This window comes from Lynx rufus, unplaced genomic scaffold, assembly GCF_022079265.1.
Source record: "Lynx rufus isolate CCGP_SWC_20201006 ecotype Redwood Valley unplaced genomic scaffold, mLynRuf1.p SCAF_18, whole genome shotgun sequence".
Taxonomy (NCBI): Eukaryota; Metazoa; Chordata; class Mammalia; order Carnivora; family Felidae; genus Lynx; species Lynx rufus.
In genome coordinates, this window is record NW_025814832.1 from 24,753,657 (window position 1) to 24,779,943 (window position 26,287).

Genomic DNA, 26,287 nt, shown 5'->3' on the forward strand with positions numbered 1-26,287 from the left:
CTCCCCCCCACTTCTACATTCACAGTTGAACCATATTATTAGGAAAGGCGCCTTGATGAAAAGATCAGGATACGGGAGCTCTGACCATTCGTCAGTGTTTTCCCTAGAAGGTACTTAAAAAAACAAAACAAAAAACAAAACCTAAAGAGCGTCTTTCCTTTTTTTTTTTCCTTTTTTTCTTTTTTTTTTTTTTTTTTTTTTTTTTTTACACATCTCTTGTGCTGCATCAGTAGACAGGACTTCGGTTAGTTTTATGAAATGCAACATCTAACCCCTTTTTTTCTGGGAAAAAGAAACTGCAATGACTTGAAGTTGAGAATGTGGATACCGCCTCACTCACACACACTCATTCTCAGACCGTAAAGAATCCCTCACCCTCCTTTTAGCCGGCACGCGTACAGTACCGTGTGGCAATGGTACACCAAAGGTGGGCTTGAGACCCAGGCTCCATCTTTCTTGTCAGTAGCAAAGGCCAGACTGCCTTTTACAACAAAGCACCACAGCTGAACCCAGTCCCTCCTCCTCTCCCAAACCAGTCACTCCACTCGGCACCGGCCAAAAGACAGAAAAGCTAGCTCTAGCCTGTCCTGGGAAGAGAGAACTTCCTTTTTTTTTTTTTTTCCTAAGCAATTACATCCATCGTTTTTCTCTTTTCCAAGATGGCCGACGTTATGGTTTTCTACGAAGTCAGTGCTTACTTAGCTCACTAACAGCGCTGCTGTTGGCGGCTGCGGCTGCTGCTGTGGCAGGATTTTCAATGTGGTGTGTTTTCAAGCCTCACTCACTCATCCTCTCATTCCCAAACATTCAGCATCCGTGCACACTCCTCACTTCCGGGTTTTTCAAAAGATTGGAGATTTCCAGTGGGGGTCTCAGGTTATCATCCCAATGGTAACAGATCTAAAAACAGACAGAAAACAAGTCAACTTTGAGATCACATACAGTTGGAAGAGTCAAACGCTTCTGATTCCCACAATTAAGTGCTCACCAGCCTGAAATGAATTGGTCTAGTTTGTCCTAATAAAAGGACTAATTGTTTTTCTTGTCTTCCCATGTGCCAGCTACCTGCTCTCATTAGCACCTATATTAAGAGGGTAGGAGGGAAGCTAACAAGATAAAACTCAAAATAGCTAATTTTATCGAGATCTTTGGAGTAAGACAATGAGTATGCTGACAGCTGAAAAAATAAGGACTACATCTGAAAGCAAGGGTCAGGGGTGCCTGGGTGTCCGACTCTTGATTTCAGCTCAGGTCACGATATCACAGTTAGCGAGCCCCTCTATGCTGACAATGCGGAGCCTGCTTGGGATTCTCCCTCCCTGCCTCTCCCCTCCCCTCTCTCAAAAATAAATAAAAAATTTAAAAAAAAAAAAAAAAAAGCAAGCGTCGCACAACTCTTGACTTTGGATATCTTCTGCAGAGCTATGCAATGTCTAAAAGTGCTGCAGTAAAAAAAAAGTATAAAGAGCAGGAGGAAGGGAATAGCAAGTAGAAAAGAAAATTCTGGGAAAATGCCATTACCGATGACTTTATTAGGACCCAAAATCATGTGGGGCCTTCACTGAATTCCAGTTACATAAGTTCTGCTCTTCATCACCACAAGGAATCAAGTATTTGGCTCAAGGAAAGATTGAGGATGCCCGACCCTTCCACTAGTACAAGCCTGAGGAACAAAGGCTTGGCTCAAAAGCACTTATATGGGAAGGGATACAAAACAAAATGCCATGAGACAGGCAGCCCTTGTTGGAATAGTCTGAAGAAACTGTGCCTCCTCCCCAAGAGAGTAGAAGAAGAGGGCAATGGAGATGAGCTCTTACCAAGCTTGGTTCTTCAGTTTTCTCAGTTCTTTTGTTGCCCATGTAGCAAGGGTTTTTGCTTTGTTAGTCTTCGATCTCCGTCCTTCAGTTAACAGTTCATGGATCATTGGCCTAGCTTCTACTAATTTCAGTACGTCCTTCCCAAATGCTGTACACAAGTCCCTGTGCAGAACAAACACACCTGACAATGAGCTCCTTGGCCCGACACTGCTATCATATCATTTTGAGCCTTCCAAACCAGTGCTAAGCTAGTTGTGGGTTTCTTCATATTTACCTGCTTTTTAATGTTTATTTATTTTGAGAGAGAGAGAGTGAACGCGAGCAGGGGAGAGGCAGAGAGAGGGAGACAGAATCCCAAACAGGCTCCAAGCTGCCAGCAGAGAGCCTGACGCAGGGGTCAAACTCCCGAACCGTGAGGTCACGACCTGAGCCAAAATCAAGAGTCGGACACTCAACCAACTGAGCCTCCCAGGTGCCCCTGTATTCACTTACTTTTTAAAGCTGGAAGAAATTTTAGGGATAAGTTGAGCACCTACCCTCAACAGATGCACAAAATGAACTCTAAAGAGAGAGGATGACTACTGCAGGTTCCACAACTAACTCATGGTTCTCTCTTCTAATGATGCCTCAGAAACTCTCAACAGGAGGCTAAACATAGGCAACCTGTTGACCAGCCTCAGAATATGGGAATGACACAGATCTGATGCTGCTCCTATACCTCTGAGAACTCACTTCATAGTTTAGCGAAAAGAAATTAGAAACCTGGAGTCTGGAATAAGACCCAAGCTAAGGTCTGTAGTAAATTCTCACCTGTGAGAACTCCTAACAGGACACCATGGGTTCTATTAAAGAAATACCAGGATGCCTGGGTGGCTCAGTAGGTTAAGCGTCCCACTCTTGATTTCAGCTCTGATCACGATCTCATGGTTCATGGGGTTGAGCCCCATGTTGGGCTCTATGCTGACAGGGCAGAGCCTGCTCAGGACTGTTTCTCTCTGCCCCTTCTCCCTCCCTCTCAAAATAAACAGACATTAAAAAAAGAAGTATCCATGTCAAAGAAGTACACAATCACCATCCAGGCTACCCTCAAAATTCTTTACCACATGTCTTCGGATTTTCCAAAAGTTCTATTTAGCTACTGGAAATAGGATATAACCTACCCTATCAGTCCAGCAGCACAAGCTACTACTCCATCTGTATGATCCTCATCTCCAGCAATGTGGTCAATGAAAGACAGAATAAATTCTACTCTGGGTTGTACCAGCATCACATCCGCTATAAAAGAAAGAGAAAGTCTGATGAAACTGTCCCACCGTGGCAGGACTGTACCCCCCATTTCAAAGTTTCCAAATACACTATCCCCCTCACAAGGCTGGCTTCAGGTGGGAGAATTAGCTGCATATAGTTATACCGAACTGTCCTTTCGCAGATTAAGATGTCATTCTTCACATCCACACGAGGCAGACAGTCCTTTTATTACAAGCAGAAATAATATAGAAGAAACTAATGGGACCTTTCCTCTAAGCCCATGGTATCAAAAGAGGTAAAGGACAAATACTTCCCTAGTCAGTAACAGAAATATCAGGTGACAGAGGAAATCTGATCTCCCAGCCCGTTAATTCAATTGCACTAGGGGTGCGTATGTGCTCACAGTTGCCACTCGGGGTTGGTGTAGATGCCAACCAGCACCACAGCCTTGCTGGATCCCATCCCTTACAATGCCCAAGAAAGGGGAGACAAAGCAGCAGAGGAAGAGGAACAGAAATACGAAAGGCCATATTCTCTCCCAAAGCAACTCTCTTCATCAGGGCGTTTCCTTCTCCCCTTCCTTTCCATTCACAAGTGACAGAACTAGAGGCACAGCCCCTTTGGCTAAGTGAACTCTGGACTGAGTCAATTGGGTTGTATACTCAACGGTGCACGTTCTCCTGGTCTCCCTTCAGTCCCTGGACAATGCCGGTATAGGCTTCCAAGCAGCCTTCCCTTAGCTCATTCAGGTAATCCACCATGTCATAGTCTGACTGTAAGAGACAAAACAGAACGTCCATCATTCCAAGACCCTTTAGTTGTACAACTGTCAAAAATCCCCCTCATCCAATCAGGGCTGGACTTAAAGATAGCTTTAAGCCTACCTTGTCCACCTGGGCTTGGGAGGCCTGCTGAAGAGTATTCAAGACGACCTCTAGATATTTTTTAAACTCTCCACCAATAGCAAGGGCAATATCACCAAACACTGACAGAATCTGTGGCTTCACAGACCTGTGGACATTTTCATTCTGATAGAGAGAGAAAAGCAAATGAATAAAAGTCACGTGTCCCGTCCAAAGGCTGTAACAAACAACTACTAATATGCTGTGTACAGACCACATAATCTCTGAAAAGAGGGATTGATTATGTATGCACTTTACTGGCTTCCCTGCACCACCCCCACCCCTCCCCCCATTCCATGCAGCGAGCACATGCATTCCTTTAACTTTACAACCTTACTTTATAGAATGACTTTGTTAAAACGAACAATTCCTTTCTTCATAAGCCTACAGCCAACATTCCAGCAACTTAAAGAGTTCCCTCTCACTGAGTTTTTAACCATGTTTCCAATTGACGATTTCTTCAGATCCTAGTAGACTGGCTTGTGCGTGCAGACACTCACCCCCAGGTTCTCCAGGAGGAGCTGCATCACCTCGTCACAGAAAGGTAAGATGTTGGACTGCAGGGCACGGCATAAGTCTCCCACTAAGCCCACAGCTGCCAAACAAACCTGCAAAGAATCCAGGAAATGATCTTCCGAGCAGAAAAGGCCAACTGCGGGGTAAGGCATTATTTTTACTTAGCTGCTGCTCCTTTTATCACCTGAGCCTAGAGTGCAAGAAGAAAACATCCTCCCCTCTCTGAGATCAGTTCATTTTAACAACCAGTACCTCAGGAAAAAAACTAAGGCCGTCCAAGGTTATCATTAAGAAAGGACAGAAATGACAGTATTCCCCAGGAACGATGGTGGCAAGAGCCAGGTGGTTAAAAAAAAAAAGAGAAGGAAAAACCCCGGCTCTTAGGGCGCCATGCTGGTGTAGCTAATATCTTGTTTTTTTTCACGGACTACTTCTGGGGAGTTGCCCTGAGTTCAGACACTCAGGGCAACAGAATAAGTAGTTCACACCCAGGGCCAATGCACCGAGACTGTCTGGACTTTGTACCACAATGACTGTCCAGTATAAGCGAGAATATAAATGTGTTCTATTGAAAAGCATGGACTACCTGGTACTCAGCATAGTTTTTCAATCCAATGCCCAGGAAGGGTTTAAAGGCCTCCATGTACTTTAGGAACTCACCACCCAACACTGCAAAGAAGCAAACTGTTAGCACCACAGGATATCACAGAAGTGAGCAAAAATAACCATCCTGGCTCTCCCAAAATGTATTCGCTCCACACAACAGGTTGGGTGGCGCGTGCATTAATTACCAATTCTCCAATGAAGATGTTAAGGCTGTCTCAGACAAGTCAAATTCCTAACTGCTGGAAGGGCCTAACTCTTATGCCCCAAAGATAATGCCAAATCTCCACGGAGCGGGATTTCACTTTGGCTGAAAAAAACCCAAGTGGTTTTTTTCACGGAACGTCAGGGTTAATTTTGAATTGGATGAGCTAACAATGCTGCCTCTTGGCCACCTCTTCACCTGGTTATAACGTCTTCTCTGGCAGCCAGGTTTAAAACAGGGTCCATCCCTGGGCAATCCCATCAAGGACTTATTTAACAAGCCAGTCAGGGAAAGCAGACTAGGCTTCTTTCCGAATTCACCACTCCGGGAGCCATAATGAACTGCCGGGTCCTGTCAGGGTGGTTACATGTGGCCAGATCAGTTGAACATATGCTTCTTATGCTAGAAATAGGTCTGCTCCTCGGAGAAGTAGTCCTCTGGTAATGGCCTTGGTAATACACTTTACAGGCCATCCCTGAAGAAGCATTCCAGGTTTCTGAAGTGCTCTTTAATGTGCTTTTAAATGGCCCTTCGAAGAGTCTTAAGCAGACGTGGCTCCCCCAAAGCAATTTTGTATAGTCAGACATATAACAACCAGAAAACCAATTAATTCCTAGAACTCTCAATGTTTTACTCCATCCCATACGAGGGACCATGCATGATGTGTCAACCTGGAGTCTGAAGCATTACAACTTGAACCAGAAGGTAGCAAGTTCCAGCAAAGAAAACAGAAACCTTTCCTTCCTCCATCCTTGAAAGGAACCAAACTTCAATAAAGCAAGTAGACTTTCAGGGTTAAAAGGAACCTGACGAACATGGGGTAGATGATAATAGTTTCTTCCCCAGAACAGTTGCCAATCTGAGATGCAAACTGGCCACCCATTTATTTCAGTGAGAGTGGCAAAGCAGTTATACACAAAGTTATGCTCATATTCAACCCAACTTTGCACTTCAGTCATGCCCCAGTAAATGAGAAGACAGGACTATGCTTTCTCTGGTCAAAAATTTCCCATGGCCATTGAAACTCCCATACCCTAAAGACACTCCCTGCCCAATTTTGGCTCACTGACCTTCCACCAGTGTGCTAACTGCCATTAGGGCATCCTCTTGCACTCCCCCAGACCCAGCTGTGCTTTGGAACATCCTTAACAGGGAGGCCATGACCACATCAGAGATCTGCAAAGCATCTTGATGTTGTACTTTCCGGAGAACATTCTATGAAATGAACAAGAAAGAGTTCAGGATCTGTTGATTCTAAACCTTCCAATCAGAACACTAAACATACCTTCCTAAAAACAAAACAAAACAAAACAAAAAAAAACCAAACAACAACAACAAAAAAATCAATTAAATTCCTTGACTTTCTAGCTTTTTTTTTTTTTGGAAATGCCAAATACACTTTTTGTAATAAAAAGCTTTCACAGTGTAAATCACCTGCAACAAAACATGCATTTTAAGATCCCTTCTATTCCCCAATTCAGAATGAACACAAGATAATCTTCCATGGTACATAAACTCATTTCTTCTGCATTTCATTTATGTCTGATAAACCCATCAGTAGCCTCCATATTCCAATCTTCCGGGAATGGCACTTGAATTTACTTCAGCTTTAAAGAAGAACAGGTTATATTATAGTTCCTACTCATCAAACAAAAAAGCAATCCTTCCTATATCCTAACCTATTTACAGATGATAGGAAAGAAATAGCTTTTTTTTAAATTTTTTTTTATTAATTTTTTTTTTCAACGTTTATTTATTTTTTGGGGGACAGAGAGAGACAGAGCATGAACGGGGGAGGGGCAGAGAGAGAGGGAGACACAGAATCGGAAACAGGCTCCAGGCTCTGAGCCATCAGCCCAGAGCCCGACGCGGGGCTTGAACTCACGGACCGCGAGATCGTGACCTGGTTGAAGTCGGACGCTTAACCGACTGCGCCACCCAGGCGCCCCGGAAAGAAATAGCTTTGATAAAATAAAGCCAACTGAATTATCCTAATTCAATATTCCTCAAACCTCCCTCCTTAGCCTTTAATTTGTTTCAACTAATGTTACCAGATCATTCCTGCATTTGTCGGATAACTAAAGAAAGACCTTAACAGTCAAGCTTAAAAAAAAAAAAATTAAGTTTGGCTAAGAAAGAAAAGAGAGTTCATAGGGAAGATGACCTAGTTAGCATCACTCAATACTAAAACCTAGTACCTATGTAAGCATTAGACAATTTCCAGGGTTTTCCTACCTTTGGTTAAAAAAGGGAAGAGCACCTCAGCCACTCCATGAGTCCAGTCATGAATGGGTGACGTTTGATTTAAAGATTCCCGGTCTCCCCTCAAAAGACTACTCTGAATAACAGGTACTATAAATGACATAAATTATAATAAAGCTTCCAATAGGAACTGTTGTTTCAAAAGACGATGGCAGAAAAACTCAAGGCTTCATTTTTTTAGCTGAGTGAACCACAGCTGGGAGCCAAATCTGGCTGGGCTACATTTGGACAACCCAATAAAAAACCCAAGACTGGAAGCTGCCAACACAACATAGCTGTACAACATCATAAAACGAGCAGTTTCCTCCCCTAAACTGGGCAAAAGACAAATTCTGTCTTTACGGACAGAGAAGAAAAGAGAACACTTTCTGGTCGGCCTCAGAACTGGTAAGCGATAAAGCACCACTGTACCTGAAGAGTTGCGCAGAGCAAAGACTGAAGGTCATTGAACTGGATCCTATCCGATGTGCTCTGGATATGTGACTACAAAGAAAAGAAGATCATCATATTCTGAATAAACACCTTCTAAAAGAGCGCTGAACTTCCTCAATGCTTCCATTTTTGCTGGGTTTAGCAAGACCATTAAATAATCTTTACTGATTCTAACGTAGGAAATAAAAAACTCACAGATGTATATAATGTGATGTGTCTAAGTAACTGGGATGAGCAATGCAGATTTAAAGAGACAACGTTTTTTGTATAAACCTTACATCGTTCTGAGAAAATATATATTTACACGTAAATATAAACACCAAGAAGAGAGGACGGGCCTCCCACCTCCGACCAAGCCAGGAAAGCCCAGTCTCACCTCCATCTGGAGCACCTGCTGCAGTCGCTCCATGATAACCAGAGTAGTCTTCTGAACCGCAGGGTAACAATCCTTGGCACTGTTTTTCACAATTTCCATCAGAGATTCATATGCAGAACTCCTCAGGTTGTTCTGGTGTCCATCAGGTCTGTAAGGAAGACACAACAACAATCTTAAAGTCTCACCTGAGAAAAAGAATAGAGTTGTTATGACATAGACCTTGTTGCAAAGAAGATAAGGATCCTATGGGGCGCCTGGGGCGTGGCTCAGTCAGTTAAGCATCTGACTTCAGCTCAGGTCATGATCTCATGGTTCGTGAGTCTGAGCCCAGAGCTGTCAGCACAGAGCCTGGAGCCTGCTTCAGATTGTTTCCCTCTCTGCCCCTCCCCCACTTACACTGTCTCAAAAATAACGTTTAAAAAAAAACAAAAAGGGAAGAAAATAAGGATCCTAGAACTGGTACGGTTGCAAAGGTGGTTTGAGTTTGACAACACAATACAACCAGGAAATAAATTTTCAACTGTGAAGCCAACGGCTATCTTCATTATGGGTCTCCAGAGCTGGTTAAACTTTAGAATAACTCTTTGGAAATGGGCTGACATTATAGGGAAACAAATTAGTTTAAAATGCTCAAGGGTGCCTGGGTGGCTCAGCCAGCTAAGCATCCAACTTTGGCTCAGGTCATGATCTCGCCGTTTGTGGGTTTGAGCCCCGTGAGCTGTGCTGTCTGTGCTGACAGCTTAGAGCCTGGTTTAGATTCTGTGTCTCCCCCCCTCTCTCTCAAAAATAAACATTAAAAGAAAAAAAAAAAAGAATTTAGGCTTATGGGGGGAGGGGATAAAATGCAGACGAAAGCATGTGGATAAATGAAGACGTTGCCTCAATAGCTAAGAAAAAGATAATTTTCTTCATTCATCTGTGAAAGATGGTATTATATATACTCTTGATCAGAAAAGTAAAGATAAACTAAGGAAGCATGGAAGAGTTTAAACCCAGCCTTCTTGGTTTCTTTTGAGCATGGCTTTAGGTATAGCTCACATACAACCAAAAATAAAAGGTCGTTCCAACTTAAAACCCCTTAGAACTACATCTCACGGGCACATGGCTGGCTCAGGTGGTGTGGAGCATGTCACTCTTGTTCTTGGGGTTGTTAAGTTCGAGCTGCATATTGGGGGTAGAGATTACTTAAAAACAAATCTTTATTTTTTAAAATATTTTCTTTTAATTTTTAATGTTCGTTTACTCTTGAGAGAGACAGAGCACAAGTGGGGGAGGGGCAGAGAGAGGAGACACAGAATCTGAAGCAGGCTCTGGGCTCTGAACTGTCAGCACAGAGCCTGACATGGGGCTCGAACCCATGAACCACAAGATCATGACCTGATCTTCTTTTTCACTTCTTCTTTTTTTTTTTTTTTTGAATTTTTTTTTTTTCAACGTTTATTTATTTTTGGGACAGAGAGAGACAGAGCATGAACGGGGGAGGGGCAGAGAGAGAGGGAGACACAGAATCGGAAACAGGCTCCAGGCTCTGAGCCATCAGCCCAGAGCCCGACGCGGGGCTCGAACTCACGGACCGCGAGATCGTGACCTGGCTGAAGTCGGACGCTTAACCGACTGCGCCACCCAGGCGCCCCTTCTTTTTCACTTCTAAAACAACTTCATTTCACTTCATTTCACTTCTAAAACAACTGCATTTTAATGCCAAGTTCTTCACCTATTTTCAAAAGTAGTAATTAATGATCTGGTGTGGCAATTAAATCCATAATAAGAGCTACGATTTCCTTTATACCATAATCAAAGGCTCCTGTTACAAGTAGACACTGAAAAACGAAGGGACCTCTCTAGACCAATTCCTCTTTATATGAGACTATTTTCTGACTTCACTTGTAACCTCAACATTCTAAGGTAGACATAGTCTGTATTTTCTTCTTTTTTTAAATGTTTATTTTTGAGAGAGAGAGGGAAACAGAGTGTGAGTGGGGGAGGGGCACAGAGCCCAACGCGGGGCTCAAACCCACAAACTGTGAGATCGTGACCTGAGTCGAAGTCAGACGTTTAACCGACTGAGCCACCAGGGCGCCCATGTATTTTCTTCTCTTATTTTTTAGCCCCAACATGGGGCTCAAACTCATGACCCTGAAATCAAGAGTTGCATGCTCTCACGACGGAGCCAGCCAGGTGTCCCTTTCTCTTATTTAAACAAATAGTGTACCAGAAGACTCTTTTAATGCTTCCTGTTACTATGTTCCCATGATTAGGTTATACAGAGGCGCCCCCCCCACCACACACAAGGCAAAAGGATTTGGATGCAAAGATACCACCCACTTCTGTATATATCAGTCACCTGTCTGTAGTTTCTAGAAGCTTCTGAACTATGAGTTCAAAAGAAGAAGATAAGCAATAGGTAGCTGGTTCTTCCTGATCATCAGCCACATCTGCAGCTTCATAAGCAGCTTCAGCCAGACTGGAGAAAGCCTTAAACAGAGACAGTCAACATTAGTCCTGAAAAGAACCCCTCCCCAGGACAACCTCATTTCTCCTTAACAAACTATGGGCAGTGTTCGTTTCCAACTGACCTAAGAATAAATCAATGCTAGTGAATCCTCAACTTTTCCTGTCAAAGTCCTAAGATAATCACTTAACAAGAGGTATCCTTAAAATTAAATATTTATGTATTTATTTATATTGTTTGTCCCACCCCAAACTCTCTCAGCAGCAGAGTTCTTTCATCTACCACAAATACCTGCCACTACGTCATTTCTTTTTCCACTTACAGAAAGGCTTTTTAGCCCCACTCCTTCCTTGTCTGAACTTCCTCCCCCACACCCCCAAAGGTCCCTAATGAACTACCTTCAGCCTGCACTGACTCAGCATTTGGGCCGCCTACCTTCCTTCTCTTTTGCCCCCTTCTCAGCAATGGTACTTTTTGTAGCTAGCAACTCTCTACCTTAATCAAAATTTCTTGTTCCCCAAGCAACTGAAGAAAGAAAACCAGGTCCAGATAGTTTTCCCACCGGGTTAGCATGACTGTTCTAAATGGTTTGGGAACCAGTTCACCATGAGTCAACAGCTCCCACTGGCTCATGCAATTGGCATCCCCCACATTTTAATTGAAAAAATGAGAAAGGAGATGCTATTCAGAAAAGGCCTTCCAGTGAGGTAGACCCATTTCTCTCCCACACCTCCTACCTCCTTGCCCATGGCTCAGCCCAGCTCCATATCTCCGTGGAAAGAAGAGCCCTTACCCAGCACACATTTGAAGCCACTCTGGGTTCAGCACTGAGGCCCTCAATCAGACACTGCAGCAGGGGAGTTAAGTAGACATCATTGATGGCAGCTTCAGGGAGCAGTTCACAAATTCGGCCCACAGTCCACGCGGTTGTATCTCGAACAACTACACTGGGGTCTTTCATTAATTCTATTAGGGTGGGCATAGCCTGCAAATATAGCAATTAGCAAAGCGAAGCAAAGATTAAGATTCATGTCGACTGACACCTCAGAGGAGGAAATGCCGATGGTTGGGATTTTTCCTTAAAAATTTTTTTCAGTACTCTCTACACCCAACATGGGGTTCCAACTCACGACTCCAAGACCAAGAGTCACCCGGTCTTCTGACTGAGCTACCCAGTACCCCTGATGGTTGGGTTTTAACCCAAAGCATCAAGACAGTGTGTCATTTTAGAAGATACGTCTGTCCTGTATCTAACAGTATGATAAAAACAAAAGGAAAAGTGAAACAGTCCTCTCTTCACCAAATCCCAGCAGAGAGTTTTATTAGAAGTCTAGCAAGAAAAAGCTTCCAGCAGACTTCCGCCGAATCTCTCAGGTGGTGCACCTCTGTGCAGTGGCGATGGCGTGTGGCTCCACTGGGAGAGGCCGAGTTCCACCGCACTGCACTCCGTTCCAATGGGTTCTCGCAGCGCTTTGTAATAGTAAAATAAACACCCCGTTTCCACAAGACTTTTCGTTACACAGCTATCTTTGTGTCCCAAGGACAGAATCATCACATAAAAATTACGGGGAAGGTTTATGACACAGCAGGTAAGTGAAAACACAAGTCCTGAGACTGCTGCACAGGAAGATGCCCATCCTGTCGCACACACATACGTGCACACAGAAGACAGCGACACAGATCAACGCTAAGAGTTAACAATGTTATCCTTCAGCACGTGAGTAAAGGGGACTTTTTCTGCCTTTCTGTCAAGTCCTGAGTTTTGTTAACAATCCAGAAATTACCTTTGTGGAGGACTACGTACAGTTTTGTTTTTAAAATAAAGGCACACTCTCAAGTAAAAAGCTCAAGTAATAAATATCCCATTTAAAAGCCCCCAGCCTCACCTGTATAACTAGTGGTTTGAGCTGATTGGGCTCTGGTCCTTCCAAGATACAGCCAAAAGCCATTACTGCTGCATCCCGGTACCGCCAATCCGGGTTCTTGATGTGTTCTTTAATGAAGGGGAGGACATGTGGGACGATGTCATCTTCACAGCAGGTGGCCAGAAGCATGAGGCACACGCCTGCTGCTTTGCAGGGGTTCCAGTCGTCGTCGTCGTCATTTTCGTCCTGATGAAGAGAATGTGGCACTAGTTCAGTTTTTGTTCAAAGAATTACTTCAACTCAAAAAAAAAAAAAAAAAATCACTACCTCCAAAGGTCTTCTGACTACTCCCAGATGTCACTGGAACTTAAGTTTTGCGGATGTAAATAAAATATAAAACCTTTACACGTACGAACGTATATATACGTATATACAATATTAAAGTTTACTTATTTATTCTGAGAGAGCACACAGGCACGTGAGAAGGGGAGGAACAGAGCGAGAATCCCCCACAGGCTCATGCTGTCGGCATGGAGCCCAACGCAGAGCTCGATCTCATGAGCCAGGAGATCGTGACTGGAGCCAAAATCAAGAGTTGGACACTCAACCGACTGAGCCACCCCATGAAAACCTTTATGTTTGAATCTCTTCCATAAAGACTCATCGCAGCATAGCCTGTGATGCAGACAGAGGGAAGTCCTACTTCATACTACACAAGGACACAGACGACTCCCGCTACATGCAACAAGAAGGATGAAACTGGGACACACAGCAAGTGAAAGGCAGAGCAAGAGTATATGCCGTATGATTCTAGTTATGTAAAGGCCAAAATCAGTCAAAACTAATTTACGGTAGTAAAGGTGAGGGAGTGAATGACTCGGAAGAAGCCGTGAGGCGGCTTCTGGTGTGCTAATAATTATTACAGTTCAATGAAAAGTTAAACCAAAACCAACGTCAAAACCAAGATTCCATTCGCATTTCTCCGGAAACTAGAATTCAAGGTCTAGCTTTCTTACTGTGGCTACTCACACCACACAATCAATTTAAGGTAGGCTGCCTTAGGCACCGTCGGGATATTACACACCTAAAGAATGATTTGTTCCCAAATGCGAAAAACACAACAAAAATATACAAAAGTGAAGACACTAAGGTCAAAAGATAAAAAGTGGCTGTAAAACTCAAAGATGAGATGAAAATTTGAGAGAACCCAGTCCACTTCAAACCAAATACGTCTCTACTTATCTTTTGAGATTGTTGTATTGAAAGTCATGTACTTTCCTAAAACCAAGTAACCTCCCTGTTTCCAAGGAAATTCTGCAGTGCTCAAAGTGACAACAAGGTTTCCTCAGAGCACTCCCAGCCCTCTGGTAATATTTTACATGTATCAGGAGGGAGGAGATACACAATCTTTCCAAACACACCAAGAAAAACTGTCATGCCCCAAATCAAAAGGGAATGATGCCAAGATACACTTCTTATAAAATAAACTTCTATATATATCCATTATACCCCCATCATTATGAAGTCATTACTTTTCCTTTGTCCTGAATCTTACGGATGTTAATAATCATGAAGGATCAGAAATTTCTTCCACGGGTTGACGTCCTTCACTGGGATGTGAATAATTCTTAGCCAACCTCACCAACATTTGAAAAGCGTACACACGTACTGTGAACTCATGAAAACAATCCAGATGTTAGCAGATAAATTAAGTGGCCCAAACTAGTACATCTCTCTCGCTAACCTTCACTGCAACTTTCGTAGCGTAGGTCCCCCCCGCATGCCTTTGGACAAGGCTCAAATCAGAGTGGCAGCGGATGTAGCTCGTCTGCCATCAAGACCGAAACGGTCAGACCCAGTGCTCCCTCACAAACAACTCAGAGTCCAGAGGATCTTAGAGATCTGTTTGGCTGTTCCCGAGTCAAGCGTAACAGAACACCAACCGGCTGAAGAGTTGCCGAGTTCCCTCACGGAAACTGTTCCACAGCAAATCAATCCTCAACAAGGTTTCACAGCTTCCTCGGCTAGATCTGTGAGGTAACTCACCTGTTTGGTTAGTGTCTGTGTGAGGATGGGAACCAGGTACTGGAGTGCTCCCTTGGCATAAAACTTGCTGGTGTGCTCAGGAGGTCGTCCTTGTTCGGCTGCCTAAGGAAAAACATAAAAGCAAATTCTGGACGGCGGCAAACAGGCGGATACTAGAGGCATACAATAAGAGGTGCCCAGGGGTCTGTACAGAAATACACCTAGCAAATGTAACATTTGCTGTGATCTCTGGAGGCGCTCACTTTTTGGTCTACTTCAATGGGATTCTTTTAGGCCATACATATAAATCCACCTTAAAGGGCCAAGGCAATCGTAAGAACTACATTCCTTTTTCACAAGCTCAATTCATATTAACAAGATGTCATCTAACTAACCTTTGGATCAAGAGATGTACTAAGTTTACGTAATGATGCCAAAAATAAAACTGTTTCTTAGTGTGCAAGACAGTGAAGGCTGGAAACAAAGCTTGAGTTCAAAAACTGCAAAGTGCAGAACTAACCCCTCTGTCTAGATCAAATTCCTTCACCAGAGTTAGTAAACTAGCAATTATGCATCCCATGCTTGCATAAGGACTTCCAAAAGGAAATAATTCGGCGTCAGACATCACCTCATTAAATGGTGACTGCCAGCTGCCCCCTTGTGTTCACGGTACTAATACCAACATTTATAATAAATCCTGTCTGGCTGATCGGTAAAAGCATGACATGCCTCACTAAGGGTCTGTCTCCCTCCTGAGAAGCTTTGGCTAGCAGAGAAAGCAAAATCTCTACAAGTGGAGACGCCCTCTAAGCCGAGTCAAAACAAGGCCTTCCCAGAGGAGACTAATGCCCATAAAGGAGCTATGTCCCAAAGCCCAAAGGGAAACAGCCCTCTCCCCCTGGCACCGACTTTCTCCCAGGCTCACCTCAGAAGCCTCAATGGCCAAGTCCATCTCCTCATCACACACATTGGACCAGAATTCTATCCCTTGTAGGGCCACCTCATCAATGTCACTTTTCATTGCTTCAATCGTGATCTTAAGAGGAAAAAAAAAAATGACACCGCAGACCCCGATAAGTGCTAGTTCAAGTTAGACCCCTGCTTCTAACCACAGACACTCAAGTGTCAAAAATGTAGATTTATGAACGCTATGTCTGGAAGGAAAGGTAGAAACAGGAAACTGATTTAAAAATACACTCTTTACCAGCACAAAGATAGTACAAGTCTGCTTAGTACATTAGTGATGAGCGTCAACATTAACACTCAGGACTCCAGGAGTTTTCTTGATTTCAGAACATTAAATAAAAAAATTATAGAAATAACAAGACAGCAAAAACGATGGGCTTTGCAACTAGCTACATGCTGAAATACATAGAACAGAAATACTTACAGCAAAAAGAGCAGGACCCATATACGTCTCCATGTACTGATAATATAAGGACATTATCTTTACCAGATTTTGTAAGGCAGCCACTCGTACCTTTTAAGAAGAAAAGATTACTTTGCTATTTAGCTTAACAATGTAGTCTGACAAAGATATAGAACTACTTCACACAAATGGGACAGTAACCTAAAGGGTCAGTTGAGGTACATTTGGGTAATGTCATCATTTCCCAAAAATCAATCTCTTCCCTTAGTTTTTTTCACTAGCCCTATTTATTTTTCCTCTTTCCTTTTTCCTCTTTCTTTCAACTTTAAAGGTGCCTGTGGAACCTATGGTGGGACCAAAGTCACAAATGCCACTGAGACTGGATGTTACTCCCACCTGTCTCGAGGGTCAAGGTTTAGGTTACAGCAACAGCAAAAGCTGTTTCAATGGCTACAATGAAAAACAATCACTTGTGTAATTACAGCAATTAAGTAGCAAGGGGGACGAAAAACCATTTCTTCCTTAAACCTTTTATAAGACCATAGCAACTTACATTATGTTAACTTTCCAAGTACTGTTTTTCCCTCTTTTACTAAAAACAAGGTTAGATATTAGCCAAACCTTATTTCTGAAATCACCTGATTCCCAACATCTATTTATTTTTTATTTTTTAATGTTTATTCATTTATTTTGAGAGGGAGAGAGAGAGTACAAGCAGGGGAGGGGCAGAGAGAGAATCCCAAGCAGGTTCCGTGCTGTCAGCACAGAGCCTGACGTGGGGCTCAAACTCACGATCCATGAGATCATGACCTGAGCTGAAACCAAGAGTCAGACGCTTAACCAACTGAGTCACCCAGGTGCCCCTGATTCCCAACATTTCAAACTACTATGCTAGAGATGGCATTTCCTAGGAAAGATGGAAGACAGATACTATCTGACCTCATACTTACCCTTGTATCTGGACACTGTGTGGCTTCACAGACCACCTGCATAATAAAGTGCCTCTCGGACTGTAGGAAGAATAAAAAGAAGAGAATAAGATTCTTCACATATATGAAGATCCTAGACTACCTCTTCAGGGAAAACCTAGCACTCCCATAACCCTGGACCAATTGAGCAGCTTTGCCCTGACATAGTAATGGCACTGTGAAAGCTATAAAAGAGTTTGCCCCCAGTGTCTATTATATGACCTGCCCTCTAAAGAGGTCCTAATCTTTTAATCCCCAAAATGACCTTCACTAACAAGACTCCAAGGAGGAAGTAGAAAGGAAAATGTAGGTCACAGAGTTTAAATAAAAATGGTTACAAACAAAAATCCCTACATTAGGAAAATCCATTTCTTTATATTTAAAATTTGAGAATTCAAAACATCTGCTTTACTTAGGGGACAAATTTGTTTTCCGGGAGGTGGCAAATCCCCATCAAATGTGGTAAGATACCAGAGAACAGAGCAATGAACTTATTTGCTACTATGCTAAGTCTTCTGAAATGTGAAAGGAAAAAGCCTATTTTCTAAACAATTAGAATTACAATTTGCTTTGTCTTCTTGGACCTCCCTACTTTGTCCACAAGACCAAGAAATGGCAAAAGCACTGCTGAAGTGTCAACACACATAGATACAAAAAAACTTTCAGATCATATAATCCAGCAATTCCACTTGAGTATATATGTCCCAGAGAACTGAAACCAGGGCCTCAAAGACCTAGCTGTATACTCATGCCCACAGCAGCAGTATTCACAACAGCCAGAAGATGAAAGGAAGCAACCCAAATGTCCACCGACAGATGAATAAACAAAACATGATGTATACCCACAACAGAATATTATTCAGCCTAAGAAAGGAATTTCCGACACATGCTGCAACATGTATGAACCCAAGACCTCATGTTAAATGAAATAAGCCGGTCACCAAAAGGCAAATCAAATGCTGTATGATTGACTACACTTAAATAAGGTATCTAGTGTAATCGAATTCATAGAAACAGAAAGTGAAAGAGTGGTTGCCAGGGCCTGGGAAGGGGAAAACAGAGAGTTGTTTAATGCATACAGTTGCAGTTTCGCAAGATGAAAAAGTTCTGGAGACTGGTTGCAAAACAACGGGAATATGTTTAACACTACTGAATTGTACACTTACAATGGTTAAGATGTAAATGTTAGGTTACTATAGATTTTAACAGAACTTAAGTAATAGGGGGAAATACTTTCAGGCAAGATAAACTTTCTTTATATATTAATTTTCAAAAGCACCCTTCTAAGGAGGTGTGAAATAGTTCAACTTCTATAATTTTTTTTTCAAGTACATTCTATGGCCAACATGGGGCTCAAGCATGTGACCTCAAGATCAAGAGTTAAATGCTCTACCAGCTGAGCCAGCCAGTTACCCCACAGCCCCCTGCTTTCTTTACAGAGAAAGAGAGCGAGAGAGTTTTAAACAGGCTCCACGCTCAGCACACAGACGCCACAGGACTCTATCCTACGACCTGGGATCATGACCAGAGCTGAAATTAAGTCAGATGCTCAACCCACTGAGCCACCCAGGTGCCCCCCGCCCTTTTGAAGTAAGCTCTACAACTTCTGTTGTATTTTTAAAATCTCAGAGCACATCCACATTTTGATCTGCAGAAGGAAAAACCTAAGCTTAGAAACACTTCAGATCACATTTTCCCCAAAGCCTCATGAAAAAAGGCAAACACCTACTCCAAGACCATTTCTTACATAACACAAATCTTGAATGGAAATGAGTGCACCTAGTAGTGCACTAAATCACAAAACTTAAAACAAAACAAAACAAAAAGCCCTTTCATTTAATTGTTACTCCGCACCTTCTAAACCACACCTTCTAAACCTTTTTGTCGAAAGAGACTCACCTCTTTGTCAAAGTTTGCTTTGGTGAACTCCAATGAGTTCAGGAGTGCATTAGTAGCCGCCAGCTTCACATTATTACTGGGCTCCTCTTTCCTCATCCCCTGGATTATGGCAGTCAGAATCTCATTGGATTTATCCTGTAGCTGCTCTGGGTCCTGAAACGAGCAGAGAAGCGCAGTGAGTAAAATAATGAGCTCATGACTAATCAGCAGTCCTTTTAACTGTGAAATCACTCGAGTGAGTATCATGACTTTCTCTGATCTCTTTCCACACATTTCCATTTAGGGACAAATCACCTGCAAAATATCCCAAGGTCTAGTCGTCCAAAATCAATCTGAAACAAGTTAAACTCATCAACTTCATCTGATTTCTTAGCACGATGACTCTGGACATGAGGTAATCCTGACTTTTTCTTCCCCCTCTTGTGAAAGGGAAATGGCAGGCTGGTGTTTTTTCTAGTCTATCTGTACCGACTGAAGTAAAGCTTCTGAGGACCAAAGATCAATACCTAGGCACACCATCTAGGCAGTCTAAGTCCAGGTAAAGTGCTGTGGACGTCTTTGCTTCATCAAGTCTGTATATGAAAACAGACACCAAGGGTGGTAACCTCAGCAGCAGCCAGAGTCCCAGGAGGGCTGCATTTCACAAACTATGCTGTGCCTATGGTGGCTAAGCCAACTACAGCAAGGGTTGGCAAACTGTTTCTGTAAAAAAAAAAATAAATGAAGAAAAATAACACAGCATCCTTGGTACACTGAGGATCTTGAGAAAGGGATCCAGGTCAGGGATGTTCTAAGGCAGAGAATATCCTCTTTAAGAGTCTAGAATCTATGCCTCTCCAAGCATACAGATTTCTACTTTTGAGTTTACAACCCTCAAGTCTCTTTACGTTAGGGCATGATTAGCAGTATGAGGATAAGCCAGCTATCCAAATATAAAAGTCTAGATTACAAAAAAGCAGTCCTACTTGCAAAAGCACTCTGTAGTAGCTTGGTTTCCTCCATCGTATGATAAAGAACAATCGTAGTACCATGCATGGGACAACCAGGGGGAATCAGAGCTATGTATGTTAGATACAGAAGGCAGTACTTACTATATCTTGGCAAATGTAACCAATAGCTTCCAATGTCGACTCTTTCATGTGCTCTGTGCTGTTGGGGTTTGTGACATTGGCCACCAGCTGAGGAATGAGCTCTGGCCACTGGTTCACTGGGATCTCCGCACAAGCAATACCAGCCACACATTGTGAGGCAGAACTAGGCCGGTAAGTTTCTGTGCCCAAAGTCTGCAAAACCTGCACACACACACAAAACAAGATGAAAGATATCAATTTCTAATAATATTTGAACACATTTTGCCTACCGCCAAACCTCTTATATCAGTCTCAATTTTCTGCAACATGCGAAAGTAGAAAAGGCCTAAATGGTATAGTCAGCTGTCAAAAAACAAAAACAAAACCAGCCTCAGTACTAATACCTGCATAATCAACATTGTCCCAGAGCCTAGAAACAAAACTAACCACCCCCTGCTTCTAAATGGAATTCTCCAAAGCCAGATACCTCACGTCAACGTTCAATGCAATGTAAGAAAACAACAGTCAGAAGGGAGACAACGTTAGAAGGCAAGGGATGACAAAATTCACCTTCCAGGCTCCTTGTTCGTGGTACAATGGGAGGATGCTCACGGCCTTATTTTGTGGACAGAAAATGGGGGGTTTTAGAATGAGGCTAACTCTGGGGCATTCAAATGGGTCTGATTCATGGTCTAGCCTGATTCAGGGAAGAGATCTTCCCACTCATGAAACATGGAACATAGCCTCTTCCCTCTGGTCATTGACAATTTAGCACCCGGGATGACTTTCATAGAAAGGCCTTGGTCAGGGAACATCACTAAGCGCAGACACAAAGTTAATGACGTTACCAACACCTAAGAATGAATCCTTCTTTAACTTCCAATCTAGAAGGATTTGTTTTGTTTGCCCAAGAATCAGAGAACTTTTCTCTCCGCTTTCAACAGATACCAAGAACTAGTTAGATACGCCAATTAAAAGGAGATCTGCTTATCATTAAACTGGTCTTCTTTGAAATGATAATCATACAAGGATTTATGTAAAGGGTAAAGGCACAGGTACAGATAAAGGATGAAGCCACAACTGACCCAGAGTTAATCATTACCACAATCAGCTAATTCAGTCAATGAACTCACTAAGAATCACCAGTGCACTCAAAAGGCAAACAGTTAACTGTTCCTGGCATGAACACAGGACAAAGACTAGCTGCCAGATATTCAGGCCAGCTCTGCTGACTGGGTCAGGTCACTTAGTATCCTGCTTTGTAGCTAATAATAATGAACTCCCCATCCTTCCCCTATACAGTATATCATCCCCTATCCCCACTGCCAACAGCTCTGCCCAGTAACAAACTGTTCTGATTGATTCTAAAGGAAGGCTTTGCTCTCTAGGGTTACCAGAGCTAGAATGGTACACCGACAAACTGCACACCGAAGACATGGAGTGGGCAAGTGGGGATGAGATGACCGGTCCAAAACAGCAGGGGCCGAACAGGTATCAACCCAAGTCCGACTAAGAGTTCCAGTTCAAGGTGCCTTTCCACTATGCCACACCGTCTCCTAGTACAGATGCAGAGAGCACCGAATCCCATTGTAACTTTATCTTTTCTCCTTTAAATTGCTTCTGGAAAACTCTTCATTAATATTACTTGAGGTGATTTAGGGGTCACAAATGTCCAACTCCTAAGTACAGAAAAAAAATTTTTTTTTTGACCTGGGGTAATCCTAATGATTATATTCATTATCAGAAATAAGAAGAATAATGAAGTAGCTCTCAACTGTGTCCAAGACCCACATTTCAAAAAAGAAATAACCATCAACACTGAGAAAGTACTAATTACCAGAGGTGCTACGAAAGGGAAAAAAGGCCATATCAGCTGGTCTTTTTTTTCCATGCAGAAGGGTTCAACAACGCATATACAAAATTCACCCAAATTTAAAAAAGTGTTAAAAGAGTGATGTGCCAAAAAGAGTCAATTACAGTTCTAATCAGGTCTCCTCTCATTTACTACTGCGTAATTCAAGGAAGAAGAGAAACTGAATGGGCACTACACGCACCAAGATTTCCAGTGACTGATGAATGAGCTTCATTTGTATCAAATTACTGAAGGGAAGATTATAATGTTATTACATAAGCAGACCCAATGTGGATAGAAATAGCTCTACATATTCCAAAAAAGATTCAAAATAAATTGGCTTTCATAATCTAGTTCCCAGTCATAAGTACCTTCGTGTAAGACTGGAGAGAGAAGGGATATATAACTTGAAAGAGAGCTTACTGCCTCAAGGGGCACATATTTACCTAATGCTGACACCTAAAACCAGGAAACAGTAAATATGATGTGTAGAACCATGACATGTACAAGTACACATTTAGGAATCCTGCCCCCCCCGCCCCCCACCGGTTTCCCCCTAAATACCAAGGACCAACTGCTTGACTTACCGTTTTTGGTGCCTTATCCACATTAAGACAGACCACTAAGAACCTCATTAAGTAGGGTGGGTGGGGAGGACATCTGGCCGTATATTTTGAATGTTTCGCTGCAGCTAGAATTATGGATTTTAATTCAACAACAAAGTCACAAGAACTCCATGATGCAAGGGACATCCTACTTTCCTCAAACCTCATCAGTCCACTCTTTGAACGCCCTGATTAAAGGCCAGATGTTTCTTAAGGAAGTTTTCCTAATTTGCTAAGTAGATAAAAGCATCATTAACATCATACTCTATTTTGCCAATTCTTTGGGCTTGAATGGCCCAGGACACCATTTAGTTCCCCTTTGAACCCCACACTGTGCCATGCCTTATATCACCAAACAATGAGAATTATCTACAGCAGAACTTCAACAAGAGCAGGGGCTGGCTGTGAAAAAAAAATCATGTTGGAAGACAGGAATATTTACAAAATACTCAAGCCTAACTCCAAAACAGAATCTCTGGAGGGAGCTTGGAAATATACTACTGTTATACATTCCTAAGTGATTCGGATAGTTCAAGTTTAGGAACCACCAATTCATATACTATGTCAATTCACAGATTCTACAAGTTGTGGCATCTAATGCAAGTTCCCCAAACCGCTACAGTTTACCTTAGTTCTGAAAAAAATTCCAATGCATTCATTAATGGGAAATCATGGCACAGTACAGACAAGCTGAACTGAGAAAGGGAATTTTAATCACATACAATTTTTATCTTTAAGTGAGGCTTAGATCTCAGAAACCTATTACACTGTCAGCTCCATCCTATGTAAACGACAGAACTGATCAAGATGTTTCTTGTAGGGGGTCCAGGAGGAAAGGATGGGGTGGGGGTGAAGGGATGTTTCTTGTTCCCGAGGGCTAACACGACCAAAAGGAAATGAAGTTACTTACATAATTCTTGACTTCCCGTCGAGCATTAGCATCAATTGCAAGCCACCTCTGCTGATATTGTGCCTTGATATCTGGATCTTTAGATGTCAAAGAGTTCTTGATTTGTAGACCAGCTGCAACTCTGGCAACCTGACTGTTTCCTGGATTTGCCAGCACTCTGGACAGTTCCACAAGGAAAGTGGGCTATTAAGAGAAGATGCATTTGTGAATGAAAATCTCTTTCGGGAATTTCACTGATTGAGGATAGCTTCCAGAGCACCACAATGCTGGGGGAAACTTAAGTTTTTCAGGACATATCACGTCTCAGAAAATGCTACAATACTACTTCAAGATTTCTATAAAAATGTTATAGGGTACACAAGGAAGTCATCCATCTTCCCTTGCAGACTCAGCACTTAACAAGGAAGAGTACAGATTTTCCTACCAACATAATTCTTAGTGCCTGAATCTTCCTATTAGGTCTCCCAGAAAAAAATAAGTTTGACAGTCTAGTAGTCAAAGGATTCTTCTAGGTAATAATGCCTGATACTCAATAAACACTTATTAAATGAACCAATATATTAGGACAGGGTAGAAACTAAAATTGTCTAAGTCAAAAAAAAAAAAAAAAAGAAATCTTAGTCCAAGATGAATATTCAGGGTGGCTTTTGATCTCACATAGGCAGGTAATCTTGTATAACAGAGGTAAATACTTAAAAACCTAAAACACAGATTTAGAAGGCTAGTCCTCTGTTTTAGCTTGAAGTGCTCAGCAAGAGGGGAACAATGAAAAAAGACAACTTGGAAAATCTTGTAATATTTGGAAACAGGAGAAAACTGAAAGATAAAAATGTCAAGGCAAATTTGCCAAGAAAAATGATTTTATGTTTAAGAGTCAACAGTTAACACACGAAAGGCTCCTATATATTTTGGACTTGAGCTGTCCACCAAACATACTGCATTTCTGAAAAGTGTACTCAATCTTCTGTAACACATAGGACCCCTAAACTACTCCCTGTTTACAAATTTTAAGATACACTCCTCTTCCCTACAGAGAGCTCTGTCCAATTGGAAAAGTTTTCCAATAGGAAAAACCAAAGCAGACAATTTCTTACCACTAACAAGTTCTGCAGTCACAGCAGAAGATAATTCTTAAAGGTTTTATTAATTATATACCACTAAAAAATATTAGGAATGTCGGAAATAAAATGTTAGGAATAAGACAAAACGCTTATCAATTAGCAGAGGCAGAAACAGGAACATACCCCAAATGGACGTATTATTACTGGTCTTGACTACTGAAAAAAACCCTTTCTGTGAAAAATTTAAGGATAAAAAGAATAGTAAAAACTAGCAATAAGGGGGGGGGGATTTAAGGCAGTTTGTATAAAATAAGCCTTGTCACTTTTTTTGCTTATATTTTGTCTGAACAACAAAGGAACACATTTGGTTATGGAGTTATTTAGGCTTATTTTCTATTACCTTTAAAAGATGTCAAGTATCAACTACCTTTCCACCTGCTCCCCATCCCCCCCCAGTAAGAGGGACCTCAAAGAGAATCGTTACTGCCACAGAGGCTGTTTCAACCCCATCCATCACACATTTTTTTATGCAGAGATCCGGTCTAGTGGACTCATCTTCATTTTTTCTATACCCCTTAAACTTGAAAATATTAAAATGAGGAACTTTCCTCTGTGATTTCATCTGGAAACAGGCCCGATCAAGGATGAGCCTCAGCCCGCTGTATGGATACAGATCAGTCTCTACCCATCGAAGTAAAACCAAAAAAAAACCCAAAAACCCCAACCCCCTCCGAACCCAAAACTAAATAACCCATGGAGGAATAACCAGGCAGAAAAGGGAGAAACATTGCCGGAATGGGTTAGGAGGTATTCGGGTACCAGGCCTGGCCATGAGCACACAACCAAGGGACATAGGAAAGGGTAGACTCTGGGAAGTAGGTGGAGAGAATCATAGGGGGCACGGGACTGGAAGGAGAAGCCGGCCCGGGTCAGAGCAGGGCGGGCAGCTGGGCTCCGATCTTCCACATGGCCCCTAGGCCCGGCTCCCCCACCCCCACCCTTGCTGAACACGCAGCGCCGCGCAACCTAACTTCCCTTCCCTCCCTCTTTCTCCCTCCCGCTGCACCGCCGCCCTCAGGCCGCGCGGCGATTGGGCGGCAGTCACCCCGGCGCGCCGCGCCATTGGCCAGCTGCCGGGGCCCGGGGCGGGACACACCCACCGGCTTCCCGACGGCGGGGTTAGGTTGGACGGGGGGGGAGGGGGACGGAATGGGGCGGGGTGGGTTCCCGAGGCCTGGGCCTCCGGGAGGGCGGGAAGGCCCGCACGCAGGGGATGGGTGGACGGCGGGATGGGGGACGGCGGGGTGGCACGCACCAGGTTTTCCACGGCCGCACGCTCCAAGAACTTCTGCGCCGCTTCCAGTTCCAGCCGATCTGGGGGGGAAGGAAAGCGGGAAGGGGACAGGGTCAGAGGGGCCAGGGTTTCCCCTCCCCCCACCCGGTCACCTCAGCCCGACCCCCGGCCCCCGCGTCCTACCGGGAGACACGGTCTTCTCGAGGATGGTGATCAGCTCCATGGCGGAGGTGGTGGCGGGGATTCCTCCTAAGATGACGGTCCGGCCTCTCGGGCGGCGGCTCTAACTGGGGATGGGGGTTGGGGGTCGGGTGGGAAGGGAGGGTGGGGTGGGGGGCGGGGGTCACCACAAGCCCATTCACCGGCTCCCTCTTGGTAGTCGCCCCGGCTCCCTTTCCTTCCTCCTTTCCTTCCTTCCTCCCTCCTAATTTGCTGCTGGCGGCGGCGGCAGCTGCTCCTCTGGCGGCGGGGGAGGGACCCCGGGGGTAGCTCAGAGCGCGGCTGGTGCTCGGGTGGCGGAGGGAGAAAGAAGGAAGGGAGGCAGTAAGTGAACGGC

At 43.3% G+C, this 26,287-nt stretch overlaps 1 protein-coding gene across 1 annotated transcript; it reads right to left on the reverse strand.

Moving 5' to 3' along the window:
• KPNB1 (karyopherin subunit beta 1) lies at positions 1 to 26,287 on the reverse strand. The gene is made up of 22 exons (XM_047081147.1): positions 25,915 to 26,287; positions 25,753 to 25,811; positions 23,377 to 23,559; positions 20,031 to 20,231; positions 18,940 to 19,092; positions 17,023 to 17,082; positions 16,094 to 16,183; positions 15,629 to 15,739; positions 14,725 to 14,826; positions 12,700 to 12,924; positions 11,607 to 11,798; positions 10,706 to 10,836; positions 8,362 to 8,509; positions 7,965 to 8,036; positions 6,362 to 6,506; positions 5,070 to 5,152; positions 4,468 to 4,575; positions 3,950 to 4,093; positions 3,733 to 3,838; positions 2,978 to 3,092; positions 1,818 to 1,979; positions 1 to 900 (listed from the first exon to the last, which is right to left on the reverse strand). Coding segments are annotated over exons 1-22 (2,631 nt in total). The 5' UTR covers positions 25,955 to 26,287; the 3' UTR covers positions 1 to 899.

Coding starts and splice junctions, on each gene's coding strand:
- KPNB1 (XM_047081147.1), bottom strand. CDS start 25,954: ATGGAGCTGATCACCATCCTCGAGAAGACCGTGTCTCCCG. Junction 16,184..17,022: donor CACAGTGTCCAGATACAAGG/GTAAGTATGAGG, acceptor TCTTCTTAAAAG/GTACGAGTGGCTGCCTTACA. Junction 3,839..3,949: donor CCCAAGCCCAGGTGGACAAG/GTAGGCTTAAAG, acceptor TGTCTCTTACAG/TCAGACTATGACATGGTGGA.